A 14,721-nucleotide genomic window follows, 5' to 3' on the forward strand; every position below is an offset into this window, starting at 1 on the left:
GCTGCGGTCCTGAGCCTCCTATTACCTCTGGTGCGGGGTGCTGCAGAGGGAAAGGTGAGGAGGGAGAAGGAGCAGAGGCGCTGCCAAGGAGAGACACAGGTGCCAGCTGACTGACTACAGGATATGCCTCTCGCTGCGAAAAGCATGTCCTGTATGCAGTCAGCCGACGCCTCTCCTCCTCGCAAGCATCTTGGGGCATACCTGGAATCTGCTGGGGCACACTAATGTGTTGTGGCATATAGTTTGCGATACACTGACCTAACTTATTACATATTTTGATTAGCTTTGAAAGATGATACAGTGCCTTCTTCATATGAGCAAACAGGCATGGGAAATCCACTGCTTATTCCCAGGATAAGCAACATAAAATCTGTTTTAATCTTTGGAATCTTGCAGGTATTTGTGACCCAGATTGGCCACTGTTGGAAACAGTATAATGGGATTGATGGACCTTCTGTCTATCCCATAATGGCAACTCTTATGTCCTTATCTCTCTCTTCTCCACATGGTCCGGTATTTCTCCCTTCCACTTTCCATTCACTGCCAGAAAAGCACGGCCAGTCTGCTAGAGAGAGAGAATGGAACTGGCCAGCAGTGCATGGAAGGTGGTATGGAGGGAGGAAGATGAGGAGAGAGATACTGGACCGAGGGAGGAGGCACACACAAAGGAGAGAGCTGCTGGAGTACAGGGGGATAAGAGGTGGGACTGTGAGGGAAAAAAAAAGGAAAGAGAACTCAAGATGTGAAGCACGAGGGAGGCAGTGAGGGAAAAAACAAGAAGATGAGAGAGAGGGAGGTGTTCTCTAGAGATTTATCCTGAGATGGAGAAGAGAGGCAAAAATCAGGTGCCCAAGGAAGAAAGGGTAGGAAAGCAAAAGAAAAGAGGAGAGAGATTGGAGGAGATGGTGCACAAGGAGAGGGGCGATGAGGTGAGGGAGATGGAAAGAGATGGTACCAATACAGTAGAGGAGGGGAGATGATTATAAAAATAAAATCAGATTTTATTTTTAGTAGGGCTGTACATTCTAAATTTATAACAACTCTCATTTGGATCATTCGATTAAAATCACATGATTAAAATTTTTAATCAATGTGCAGCCCTAACATATACAAACACACATACATATACAAACAGGCTGGTAGCTCAGATACAATGAGAACATGGGGAAAATTCTGTACACTACAATCCAGTGAACAACAATTTCTAATAGCTTCTTTCTAGGTGGTGTTTTATAAGGTGATAACACAAATGTCTGGTACGTCTGATCAGTGGCTATAGCTGGGGATCTCAGGTCCAGGGTTTTCAGGATTTCCACAATGAATGTGTGTCAGATCTATTTACATTCACTGTCTTCATTGTTGACAAGACAGATTTTATGCATACTCATTGTAGAAATCCTGAAAGAACTGTAGTCCTCAAGGACCGAGTATAATAGTAATAATAAATTATCTTATATTCCGCAAATTTCAATAAAGATTCAATGTATATCACAAAACAATTAAACCTTATACTAGGAAATTATACTTACAAGATGAGCCACATCCTGCTAGGGCCCAGAGCAGCTGGGAGATCCAAGGCTCACATGACATTAGCTGTTTGACTCAAGAGCAGTATGAATAGAGTTTTGAGAAGGCTGCATCTCAATTGTTCAGTAACAATTTGCCTAAAGTACTTCACTAAAAAAGGGGAGGGCAGAAAACCAGACAAAAGGAATCCAAATCCCTATTAACGTGCTCAAATGTGTTTCAACTGAATTCAATTGATCATGCAGGATGATGCAATATATTTGCAATATGAAACACTGTAGCTGAAAATCAGATGATTGTGCAGAGATGATAAAATAGGAAAAAAGTAAGCTATCACAGAAAGATTTGAATGAAACCATTCCAAAATAGTAGTTTAGGTCAGTGGGTTCCCAACCCTGTCCTGGAGGACGACCAGGCAAGTCGCGTTTTCAGGCTAGTCCTAATGAATATGCATGAGAGAGAGCAGCATATAATGGAGGTGGCCAGGCATGCAAATCTGCTCCATGCATATTCATTAGGGCTATCCTGAAAACCCGACTGGCCTGGTGGTCCTCCAGGACAGGGTTGGGAATCACTGGTTTAGGTGAACATCTGAAAATAATTATTGGAGAAATTGTGGTCAGAAGAATTTCATAAAGAGACATACCTGATAGCATTTTCCCCTTAATATTGAGATGAATCAAATATGGGAAGAACAATAACATCTAAAGAACAATCCTCAGATACCTAAATAGCAATGCATTTTACAAATATTGCTATTTCTCACTCCCCCACCCCTTTTTTTTCTTTGCTAGGGTGGAGGGCAATACATACATTATATACTCTATATATGTGTGTTTGTGTATATGTATACATACATACACACACACATATACATATATATACATATGTGTGTTTTTTGTGTGTGTATGTATATCTATCTATCTATTTATATTTATTCAGTTTTTTTGCCTGCCCTTCCCAAAGGAGCTCAGAATGGGTTACAAATCAGGTACTCAAGCATTTTCCCTCCCTGTCCCAGTGGGCTCACAGTCTGTCTAATGTACCTGGGCCAGTGGAGAATTAAGTGATATGCCCAGACTAAGGAGTAGTGCTGGGGTTTGAACCCACACCACACTCTCCTCCTGCTGAGCAAAAAGTTGGGTATGTGATTTATTTATACTACAAGATAGAGGGAAATAAACTGCATAATCTAATGTTTCAGACTCTAGCATGGACTACCGTATTTAATTGAATATAAACCAATCTGAATATAAACCCGTGGTACCCTTTTCCCCCAAAGGGGGAAAAGGGTTGACTCAAATATAAACTGAGACCCCCCAAAATCTTAGTTTATATTTGAGTATATATGGTAAGAGGAGCCACAGGTACAGCAATATTTAGTGTATTAAAGAGGGTGGAGGATGGCAGGAAGGGTCTGGGCCTGGATCCAATTTAAAATATCAGTTTTAACTAATATACTTTTTTTTGTCCAAGAAAGTTCAGTCATGTTTTAATACATGTACTTTTCATCAACTTTCAGATATTACTTGATGTTATTATTTCACTATTTTCTAAGGAAGGAATAGGAGGTGCCCCCAGAATCATTCAAGACACAAACCTTCTGCCTTCCTGTGAAACAATATAGCAATACCTAAACAAATGACCCGCGCTGTTGCCCTCCATGCGCCCCCTCACCAGTGCTGTTGTCACATGCCTACCCCACAGAAGAACATCAGTGCCTACTTGTTCGCTTTTCCATCCTTGAAGGGTTGTATCTACAAGAGATTCCTTGATAGAACATTATCATTCCAAGCAGGCAAATGGAATAAATGTTTAACCAACTTTATCTCAAACGCTCTTTCTTATCAAACTTTTAGGAAGTCAAGCAAAACTTATCTCTTTGACAAATTTCTCTGAACCAATGCTAGGAAATTTTCTTCACTCAGAGGGTGGTAGACACCTGGAATGCGCTTCCGGAGGATGTGATAGGTCAGAGTACATTAAAGGGATTCAAAGAGGGATTGGACAAGTTTCTGAAGGATAAGGGGAATGAGGGATACAGATAGAGGTAGAGATAGGATTATGGAAGGGTATAGATAGAAGAAAAATGGGGATTGAAAGGTTTTAGACAAAGGATCACTTACAGGTCATGGACCTGATGGGCCGCCACAGGAGCGGGCTGCTGGACACGATGGACCCCTTGTCTGACCCAGCGGAGGCAACTTCTTATGTACTTCTAAAATACTTCCAGGAAAAATTTGATTAATCTTACCATGTTAATGTAATTTTGAAAGTTTTTTGTAATATTGCTGTCTGTATACAGTCTCTTCCTCTGTAAACCGCTCTGAACTGTTTGTGGTATTAAAAAATATAGTTATTATTATTATTCCATCACCCCCAAAATGACTCCTGCCGTTGCTTCCATGCGTGCCCCCACCTGTGCTGTAGTGACACACCCTTCCTCCCTGAAGAACACTGATGCAGCTATCCTGTCACCCCTAAGATGACCCATGCTATTGCCTTCCATACACACACCCCCAGCTGACATTTCACTTATCCATCAGCTCTTGAAAAACAAACAAACAAAAAAAAAAGCTGCCGCCGACATTGCTGTGTTGATCCGACATAGGATCTTGGGCATTTGCGCATGCTCAAAGCCTGCTGGCTCCCAACCCGTCCAAGATGCTTGGAGATTCTCAGATGGGGCAGGAGCTGGCAGGCCTTGAGCATGCGCAAATGCTCAAAGTCCTGCACTAGATCAATACCTAGCAATGGCAGCGGTAGCTTTTTTTTTCAATAGCTGATAGGTAAGCACGATATTGGCGGGGGAGGGAGGGGGTGCACATGAAGGGCAAAGACATGAGTCATCTTAGGGGTGGCAGGATAGCGGTGCTGGTGTTCTTCGGGGAGGGGCAAGTGACAACAGCACCTGTGGGGGCATGCATGGAAGGCAACAGTGCAGGTCATTTTGGGGGTGGTAGGATAGCAGTACTGGTTTTCTTCGGTGGGGTGTGTGGCTACAGTACTGGTGGTGGTCATGGGGAATTGAAGAGAGGACAACAGCACCGGTGGTTGGGTGTGGCTCGAATATAAACAGATCTCCTCATTTTGGACCATTTTGTTAGCCACAAAATCTCAAGTTTATATTTGACTATGTGCAGTAATTATGTCTTTAAAAATGAGAATCATTTATCAATAATAAAAGTCATTAACCCAAGAAATCACATACCCCACTGCAGTTTTTAGGCTGCAGAACATGAAAGATGTAAAACAAATTTCATAGTCCAAACTTTATAGCCTTTATCTCTGTTATTTGTAACCCCACTTTGTTACCTTTATGCTCAGTGAGTCATAGGTGTATGTATGCAAAGGTCCATCAGCCAGTGAATAAAAACACCAGACATATTGATAGTCACTGGGAATTTATAAACCACACTCTTCATTGGTCTCAAAAAATAGTTTTCAATCTGAAAACAAAAAAGTCTTTGAACGACAAACTAAGTGAATTACTGTAAAACAATTTGTTTAAAACTTCCTTTAAGCTGCATTTTAAGGGTGATTTTGCACTTTTGTATGAGATTGAAAAAAAAAATTTTTTTTTTGAGACCGATGAAGAATGTGGCATAGAATCAGTAATCCTAAGTCACACCACTGAGATCTGGTGTTAATCTTTTTTCACTGGCAAGTGACCTTTGAGATATATTACTGATTTGCTTGACCAGAGTGAAATTTGTTTGGAAGGACTGAGCTACTATCTATCTATCTATATACACACACATACACTCAATTTTAATCATAATCAAAGATATTCCTCAAAGCATCACTGCATGCTTTACTGTCCAAAATGTGGGTCTTCTGTGGTACTGGCATCTGCTGCCTATTTTGAGAAAAGGGAGTGATCAAAAAGAAAAATAGAAAGTCCACTGATAAAAAGAATTGCAACTTTTTTTTTTTTTTTACACCAGTGCTTTAAAAAATAAAAAAATCCAAAAAAAAGTCAAAGTAAACAGGGTCAAACTCAGCTTGTGCACTAAATGAACACATAGTCTCAGTCCGACTGGCTGTGGCTGCTGCCTCCCCAAATCCTCAATGTACAGCTTATAATAGAGTCAAGTGATGCATATAGGTTTGACTAGGCATGTCCTGTCACACCTTAATTGAACAAAGTTCTCCCAGATTATTTCTTTCTTTTTATTTATTTTTTGGAGGGGGATCAGGTAAAAGATCAAGGGAGACTTTTAACCATCAGCTTCTTCAATTTGTCCTCCAGGATGAAGAAGAGAGGATGATGGGATAATTGTACTTGTGCCACGAGAGATGCGATCTTGTTCTGTATTTGTAGACAGAGAAGCCATGGCAATGGGTTGCATCAAACCAGGGGCAATGGCAGAGTTGACAGTCAGGCTATGGCTGGAGCCTTTGAAAGTGCGTTCTTGTGTGGGAAGAAGGGGCTTGAGGATGCTGACAAGGCAGAAAGCAGAGCCACTTTTAGGAATAAAATTCACTTTGTTTTTGTCAGGACCGTAGAATGGTGGGATTTCATTCAGTTGCTTTGGCCTACAAAAAAAAAATAAAAATTGAATGGTAAAATTTTATCATAACTGTAACCAGCTTTCCTGCCTAGATTCTCTCTAGAAATCAGAAACACATCCCTCTCCATAAAGTTCTACTAACAGTACATTACCACACACCACTGGCAATATATACACAGACAATGATTGTTAAAATAATTCTACTGCAAACAAGTTCAACAATAATAAATTTTATCTGACTTGAAAAACAAAGTTTTAAACCTCAACAACAAGGGAGTTGGAGATCGAACAAGATGGCGGCACTGACCCAATGTGTGTGAGCTCGGACAATTATTTCCATTATTTTCGGCTGGAATTATCTACCTGATAATCGCATTTTGGCGATTATATCTTTGCAAATATGCCGCAGAAGAGGAAAGGTGTGGTGAAGGCTGTAACCTCCATTACAGATTTGCCACCGCTTTTTCAGCCGACGATCGAGCGGTTCACCATGGCTGCACTATCAAGATCCGGAGAGACAGTCTCCACGTTAGAGGAGAGAGGAGGAAGCTCTTCCCTATTGGAGCATGAAGTTTCATTCTCGCCCCCGTCGTCAGCTGCTCCTCCTTGTCCGGCAAATGCTCTGCAGAGGGAGCAGGACTTTTGACTGCCGAAGTTGCAGCAACTGCTCCCACAAAGGATGACTCATCTGCGGGGAGTGTTTTGCTGATGAAATTCATCGAAGAGGGAGTAAACCCCCCCCCCCCCAAGAAGGTAAATTTAGAAGCAATTTAGGCTACACTTCAAAACATGAACATTGCAATTACAAAGTTGTCTGGAGAGATAAATGCTTGGGGGGAGAGAAATGGATGACCTGGCAAAATCTTTAGAACAAATTAAATTATAAATTAAAGGCTACATCTCACAAACAGAAGTGCAATCACTTCAGGAATTTAAAAATGTGGCAATTAAAGATAACTTAGCTTTATGTAAGAAGATGGAAAATTTGGGAAAACTATAATCGTAGGTTACATTTAAGTTTTTTGAACTTTCCAAAAATCGTTGGAATATCTCCCCCTTGATATGCTGAAAAATACCTGATAGAAATTCTCAAATACTCCATTGATCGTATACTACCTGTTAATAATCTTCTTCCTACTTCTTCTAGTTATCACGAAGCTGGTATTTTTTTTTTTTTTTCGTTCAATAATTTTTATTATAATTTGAATAATACATTATTCAATAATATAAGGAAAAAGAGAATCTACAATCAAAAATACATAATACATCATACATAAATCCTTTATAAGCCCACTAAACAGGGGGAACAGGATACTATATTCAACAAAGAAAATAAAGAAAAGATAAAGGAAATAATTCTCAGCTGATATTGCCAACCTTCAATCTCCTGTACTGGATACTACATAACATATCTGCTATTCTTGAGGACTCCATAACAGAATCCTCAGTAAGATCTACTCTTTTAAAAAGTCTCCTTTATTTTTTTAACAAGATCTAAATGCCATAATGAAACTTTACTTTCATCACACCAATTTGTTCTATGGCAAAAGGATCTGGGTCTATCAAGACGTGATACGAACACCACAGGAAAGAAGGAGACTATTTCTCTCAATGAGACAGGAAACAAGATCTTTGGGGGCCACTTTCTTATTAGCCTACCCATGCAAATGTGTTGTTAAGTATCTAGATCACAGGTGTCAAAGTCCCTCCTCGAGGGCCGCAATCCAGTCAGGTTTTCAGGATTTCCACAATGAATATGCATGAGATCTATTTGCATGCACTGCTTTCATTGTATACTAATAGATCTCATGCATTCATTGGAGAAATCCTAAAAACCTGACTGGTTTGCAGCCCTCGAGGAGGGACTTTGACACCCTGATCTAGATGCTTAATGTTTTTTTTTTTTGCCCCAGAGCAATTAAGGGCCTTTTTGGACATGAAGAAAATTGCTTAAATTGCAGCTGAGAATGAATGAAGATAGTGCTAACAGTGTTATACCCTATGCATTGTACTATTTCTTTTTTCATTATTGAAATGTTTAAGCTCCTCATATATTATTTGATCTCTCAAAAGCAAAGTTAGTGGTCTAAGGAAGGATTTTATTGTTACCTAACTTAAGCTCATATCTAAAAATGTTATTTTTACTGAGTTACATTAGCAAGAAGTTTTTGTTATAAAATCATAACAAAGCTTTCAATAAAGTAAATAGTAGGGCTATATGTTAATCATAATTAAAAAAAATTTAGCCATGATTAATAATCATGTGCTGCCCACCTTCTATCTGCTTCCCTCCCTCCTGGATCTGCCTGCAGTTTATTCATTCTCAGGATTTCCATTCCCTCCATCCCGATACGCTGCTTGTGACTTGCACCAGGCCCTTCCCTCTGACCTGGCCCATCCCTTATGACACAAATTCCTGTTTTCGGAACATAATAGCCTTACTAGGTCAGACCAATGGTCCATCAAGCCCAGTAGCCTGTTCTCATGGTAGCCAATCCAGGTCACTAGTACCTGGCAAAAACCCAAAGAATAGCAACATTCCATGCTACTGATCGAGGGCATGAAGAAGCTTCCCCCATGTCTTAACAGACTATGGACTTTTCCTCCAGGAATTTGACCAAACCTTTCTTAAAACCAGCTATGCTATCCGCTTTAACCACAACCTCTGGCAATGCGTTCCAGAGCTTAATTATTCTCTGATTGAAAAAATATTGCCTCCTATTGGTTTTAAAAGTATTTCCCTGCAGTTTCATTGATGGTCCCCCTAGTCTTTATAATTTTTGATAAGAGTGAAAAATCGATTCACTTGTACCCGTTCTACTCCATTCAGGATTTTGTACACTTCAATCATATCTCCCCCCTCAACCTTCTCTTTTCTATAGTCTTTCCTCAAACGAGAGGAGCTCTATCCCCTTTATCATCTTGGTTGCTCTTCTTTGAACCTTTTCTAGTGTCGCTATATCTTTCTTGAAATAAGGAGACCAGAACTGAACAGAATACACCAGGTGAGGTCGGAACATGGAGCGCTACAGAGGCATTAAAATATCTTTAGTCTTGTTAACATCCCTTTTTAAATAATTCCTAGCATCTTGTTTGCTTTTTTGTCCGCCGCCACACATTGGGGGAAGGTTTCATAATATTGTCTACAATGACACCCAGATCCTTTTCTTGGGCGCTAACCCCCAAGGTGGACCCTAGCATCCGGTAACTGTGATTTGGGTTATTCTTTTCAATATGCATAATTTTGCAATATTCTATGTGTAATCAATTTTTATTTTTAATAAAAATCCAACCAACAAATTATAATCAACTATGAATCGACAACAAGAGCAACCATGATACAACACAAACAGCCTCAATCCCCCAGCAACCCATCTCCCCGCTCCTCCCCCTCCCCAGAACAATAATCAAAGCATAAACCACATCACTTTGAAATATTCTAAACGAGGTCTCACCAAATACAGGGGCATCTTTGTCTCCTTTTTCCTACTGGCCATTCCTCTCTCTTTGCACCTAAGCATCTTTCTAGCTTTTGTTATCACCTTTTCTACCTGTTTGGACACATCTTAAGATCACTACAAATGATCACATAACATAAGAATTGTCACTGCTGGGTCTGACCAGTGGTCCATCGTGCCAAGCAATCTGCTCATGCGACGGCCCTTAGGTCAAAGACCAGTGCCCTGATTCTAGCCTTACCCGCATACGTTCTGGTCCAGCAGGAACTTGTCTAACTTTGTCTTGAATCCCTGGAGGGTGTTTACCCCTATAACAGCCTCCCGAAGAGCATTCAAATTCTCTACCACTCTCTGGGTGAAGAACTTCCTTACGTTTGTATGGAATCTATCCCCTTTTAACTTTAGAGAGTTCCCTCTCGTTCTCTCTACCTTGGAGAGGGTGAACAACCTGGCTTTATCTACTAAGTCTATTTCTTTCATTATCTTGAATGTTTCGATCATTTCCCCTCTCAGTCTCCTCTTTTCAAGGGAGAAGAGGCCCAATTTCTCTAATCTCTCACTATACGGCAACTCTTCCATTCCAGTCCCTTAACCATTTTAGTCACTCTTCTCTGGAACCATTCGAGTAATACTGTGTCCCTCTTCATGTACGGCATAGAAACATAGAAATAGACGGCAGATAAGGGCCACGGCCCATCTAGTCTGCCCACCCTAATGTCTCTCCCCTACCTTTGTCCTGTGAATAGATCCCATGTGCCGATCCCATTTGGCCTTAAAATCAGGCACGCTGCTGGCCTCAATCACCTGTAGTGGAAGACTATTCCAGCGATCAACCACTCTTTCAGTGAAAAAGAATTTCCTGGTGTCACCTCGTAGTTTCCCGCCCCTGATTTTCCACGGATGCCCTCTTGTTCTCGTGGGACCCTTGAAAAAGAAGATATCTTCCTCCGCCTCGATGCGGCCCGTAAGATACTTGAACGTCTCGATCATGTCTCCCCTCTCTCTGCGCTCCTCGAGCGAGAATAGCTGTAATTTGTCAAGCCGTTCTTCGTATGGAAGATCATTGAGTCCCAAGACCATCCGGGTGGCCATTCTCTGCACCGACTCCAGTCTCAGCACATCCTTGCGATAATGCGGCCTCCAGAATTGCACACAGTATTCCAGGTGGGGCCTCACCATGTATCTATACAATGGCATAATGACTTCCGCTTTACGACTGACGAAACCCCTTCGTATGCAGACCATGATTTGCCTTGCCTTGGACGAAGCCTGCTCCACTTGATTGGCAGACTTCATGTCCTCACTGACGATTACCCCCAAGTCTCGTTCTGCTACCGTTTTTGCTAGGATCTCGCCATTAAGGATATAAGACTTGCATGGATTTTGGCTGCCCAGGTGTATAACTTTGCATTTTTTGGCACTGAAGTTGAGTTGCCATGTCCTAGACCATCGCTCCAGTAGGAGTAGGTCGTGCATCATGTTGTCGGGCATTGAATCTTCGTCTGTTGTGCATTTGCCCACTACATTACTTAGTTTGGCATCATCGGCGAATAATGTTATTTTACCTCGAAGTCCTTCTGCCAAGTCTCTTATAAAGATGTTGAATAGGATTGGGCCCAAGACTGATCACCTCCGTCATTTCGGAGGGGTTGCCGTTCACCACCACCCTTTGGAGCTTACCTCCAAGCCAGTTCCCAACCCATTGCGTCAATGTGTCACCTAATCCTATAGAACTCATCTTGCTCAGCAACCTGTGGTGTGGTACGCTATCGAATGCTTTGCTAAAGTCCAGGTACACGATGTCCAGGGACTCCCCAATATCCAGCTTCCCCGTCACCCAGTCAAAGAAGCTGATCAGGTTGGATTGGCATGATCTCCCCTTAGTAAATCCATGTTGTCGGGGATCCCGTAGATTCTCCTCATCCAGGATCTTATCCAATTGGTGTTTGATTAGAGTTTCCATTAGTTTGCTCACTATCGATGTTAGACTCACTGGTCTGTAGTTTGCTGCCTCCATCTTTGAGCCTTTCTTGTGGAGTGGAATGATGTTAGCCGTCCTCCAGCCCAACGGGACGCTGCCTGTACTAAGGGAGAGGTTGAAGAGCGCGGACAGTGGCTCCACCAAGACATCACTCAGCTCCCTAAGCACCCTGGGGTGCAGGTTGTCCGGCCCCATTGCTTTGTTAACCTTGAGCTTTGACAGCTCACCGTAGACACTGCTGGGCGTAAACTCAAAGTTACTAAACGGGTCAACTGAGCCAACCCTTGTCTGTAGCTGAGGGCCGAGCCCCGGCGCTTCTCGGGTGAAGACTGAGCAGAAGTATTCATTTAATAGTTGGGCTTTTTCCGAATCCTTTTCCACATAGTCTCCGTCTGGATTCCTAAGACGTACAATCCCGCATGAGTTTTTTCTTCTATCACTGATATACCTGGACACAGTATTCCAGGTGAGGGCGTACCATGGCATGATAACCTTCTCCAATCTGTTCGTGATCCGCTTTTTAATCATTTCTAGCATTGTTTGCCCCTTTCGCTGCCACCGTACATTGTGCGGACGGCTTCATTGACTTATCAACCAGTACTCCCAAGTCTCTCCAAGTACTGCAACGGATATCCTGTATTTGTGTATAAGATTTTTGTTACCGACATGCATCACCTTATATTTATCCACGTTAAACCTCATTTGCCAAGTCGCAGCCCATTTCTCGAGCATGTTTGTGTCATGTCGCAGGTCATTTCAATCCTCCTGCATCTTCACTACTCTGAATAACTTTGTATCATTCGCAAATTTAATCACCTCACTTGTCGTACCAATTTCCAGGTCATTTATAAATATGTTGAAGAGCACCGGTCTTCGTAGTCTCTTTTGGCCCCTCTTACCACCTTATGGCACCTGCTTTGACGTTGTTTGTGCTTTTTCCAATTTTCGTCCATTTTTGACCTTTTCCATTCCTTAAACGAAGTCTTCTGATCGCTTCTTTCACTGCTACAGTGAGCCACGCCGGTTCCTTGCTTTTTTTTCCTCTTGGATCCCTTGTTGATACGCAGTATATATAGATTTTGCGCCTCGGTAACTGTATCCTTAAAAAGGGACCATGCTTGGACATGACACGCAGCACGCCTGGCTCCGATCCCAGGTGCGCCTCCACAGAACTTTGCAGCTTGCGCTTGACCCACTAGTGGATGAACCTGGAGTGAGCTAGCTCCCAAGGTGAATGGTCCCTGAGCCCCAATATGATGTTCAGGCTATCCAGAGGGCTTACCGATAAGCAAGGAATCCCCCAGAAACAGACTTTTCCCAAAGGTCTTTGATCTCCCATAGTCGTAGCTGTTCCCCACAGGGATCCTCCATAGCACAAGGGCAAAAACTGAAAATGCATAGACTGAAATTACACAAAATAAAACAAAAGCAGAAAAGACAAGCCTGGCTTGTAGGATAAAAGACTGATGTTTACAGAATCAGTGATATTGATGAGGTATTGGGGGAGGGGTTTAAGTCTCTGAAATTTGAGGCTTCCTACAAAGTCCTGGCGGGTAGACTGAAATAATTCACTGGTTCTGGAATAAAGTGGGATTGTACAAGAAGCAACAACTATAAATCTATTAGGTGAACTCGTACATACTTAGCTTAATAAAGTAAAGTAGACTATTTGCAGCTGCAGAATATCTTGATTAACAACTCCTCTCTGTTGCAGTCTTGTGTTAAAATCAAGGTCACACAATGACATTAGATCTGGCCATTTTTACCTCAGTTGTTTGTTCAATGGAATATGCCCTTGTGTATCACACTTTTCACAGAATTACTTTAACAGAACAGAACATCCCCCCTCCTGCCAGTAAATTTGTCAGCATTTTTTAGTGCTTCTCAAGACATGGGTGCCTATTCAGAATGGAGAGAGAACAGCAAATGTGTGCATCCAGACAACTTTTGCCTAGAGTCTGCATCATTAACTAATACTTACGAGAATTCCTCAAAGACTTTCACCTTTTCACAACCCTCTGGAGGCTCACGCTTGAACATGTAGCTGTTGTTGGGTTTTGGCGACGTGGCATATTTTGGCAGTGGAGAATTGTTCTCATTCTCTGCAAAGAGAAAATTACACAAATTTATCAAAAAAAAAAAAACCAAGCAAAGAAAAAAATATGAGTGAAATCTACAGGAGCAAGTACAGAAGTAAACCCTTCCTTGAAACATAATTGAACAATTAGGTGGATTCAGGTAACTGTTACAATGATGAAATGGGGTCAAAATGTTTACAGAATAGGAGAAGGAAGTGACATCACCTGAGATATGGCTGCCCAGTTGTCAAGCTCCTCCAAACCTGCAATAGCTATAATTAGCACAGTTGGGAGATGACAGCAAGAAGTACTGACCAGACTTGAAAGCACCTGCAAAATGGCACCGTTACCTATGGAGTTTGAGGCAGGGATGGACTTTCCCTGTGATCTGCCTGGAGATGATCGGAAGACTAAGCCTGCCAGATGAGTGGAGCTGGATTGCTGATTTGAAATCTACCATAGTAACAGTGTAGCAAGAATTGTATATAGATGTGGAAATTCTATGCAAGTCAGTGGACGACATGGACCACAGTTTGAATGAATTTGAAGACAGAGTCATCAACCATGATAGTGATTTGGTGGCTTTACAGAAAAGCGCTCTTCATAAAGCTTGAGGTTGGGAGAACATGGTGTACCACAACTTGAAGGCGCGTGGTATACCCGAAATCCAGACACAGCAATCCACTGCAGAAGTGATAAAAGACTTATGTAAACATTATTTTGCTAATGACTGAACCAGTGGAAGAAATACCGATGACTGACTTTAAATGTATGCAAAGGGCCTAGGGCTCAAATCATATAAGGGATACTTTGGCTTGTTTCCTTAGATTTCCAGTGAAAGAGCAGATCCTGCTTGCAACAAGAAAGGTGGGCCGTATTATGTGGGAAGGCTCCAAAGTGGAACTGTTTGCAGATATGTTGGTGAACACATTGCCCAAATGCAAAAAAATTTAGAGATTACTCAATGCCTCAATTCACACAATATTCAGCATTGGTGGTATTTGGACTATCATTTGTGCTTCAGAATCAAAGCGCATGAAATTTCTATGCTTGTGAGGCACATTTATTACTGTGAGAAGCTAAGCTATTGAAGGAAGATGGAGAGCAGGAACTAAGATAAGACAGAGCCCCTCGACTGGAGAGATTTTTCATTCTTTTGTCTT

General features: G+C 41.8%; 1 protein-coding gene across 1 annotated transcript in view; it reads right to left on the minus strand.

The window, feature by feature from the left end:
- Window positions 1-4,219: 4,219 nt before the first annotated feature.
- Window positions 4,220-14,721, minus strand: part of FAM117B (family with sequence similarity 117 member B) — a 166,338-nt gene continuing 155,836 nt past the window's right edge. The window contains exons 7-8 of the mRNA XM_033945975.1: window positions 13,462-13,582; window positions 4,220-6,066 (exon numbers count right to left, since the gene is read on the minus strand). Coding sequence (XP_033801866.1) covers window positions 5,748-6,066; window positions 13,462-13,582 — 440 coding nt within the window. The 3' untranslated portion in view covers window positions 4,220-5,747. The remainder of the gene's footprint in view (window positions 6,067-13,461; window positions 13,583-14,721) is intronic.

Source organism: Geotrypetes seraphini, chromosome 5, assembly GCF_902459505.1.
Source record: "Geotrypetes seraphini chromosome 5, aGeoSer1.1, whole genome shotgun sequence".
Classification (NCBI taxonomy): domain Eukaryota; kingdom Metazoa; phylum Chordata; class Amphibia; order Gymnophiona; family Dermophiidae; genus Geotrypetes; species Geotrypetes seraphini.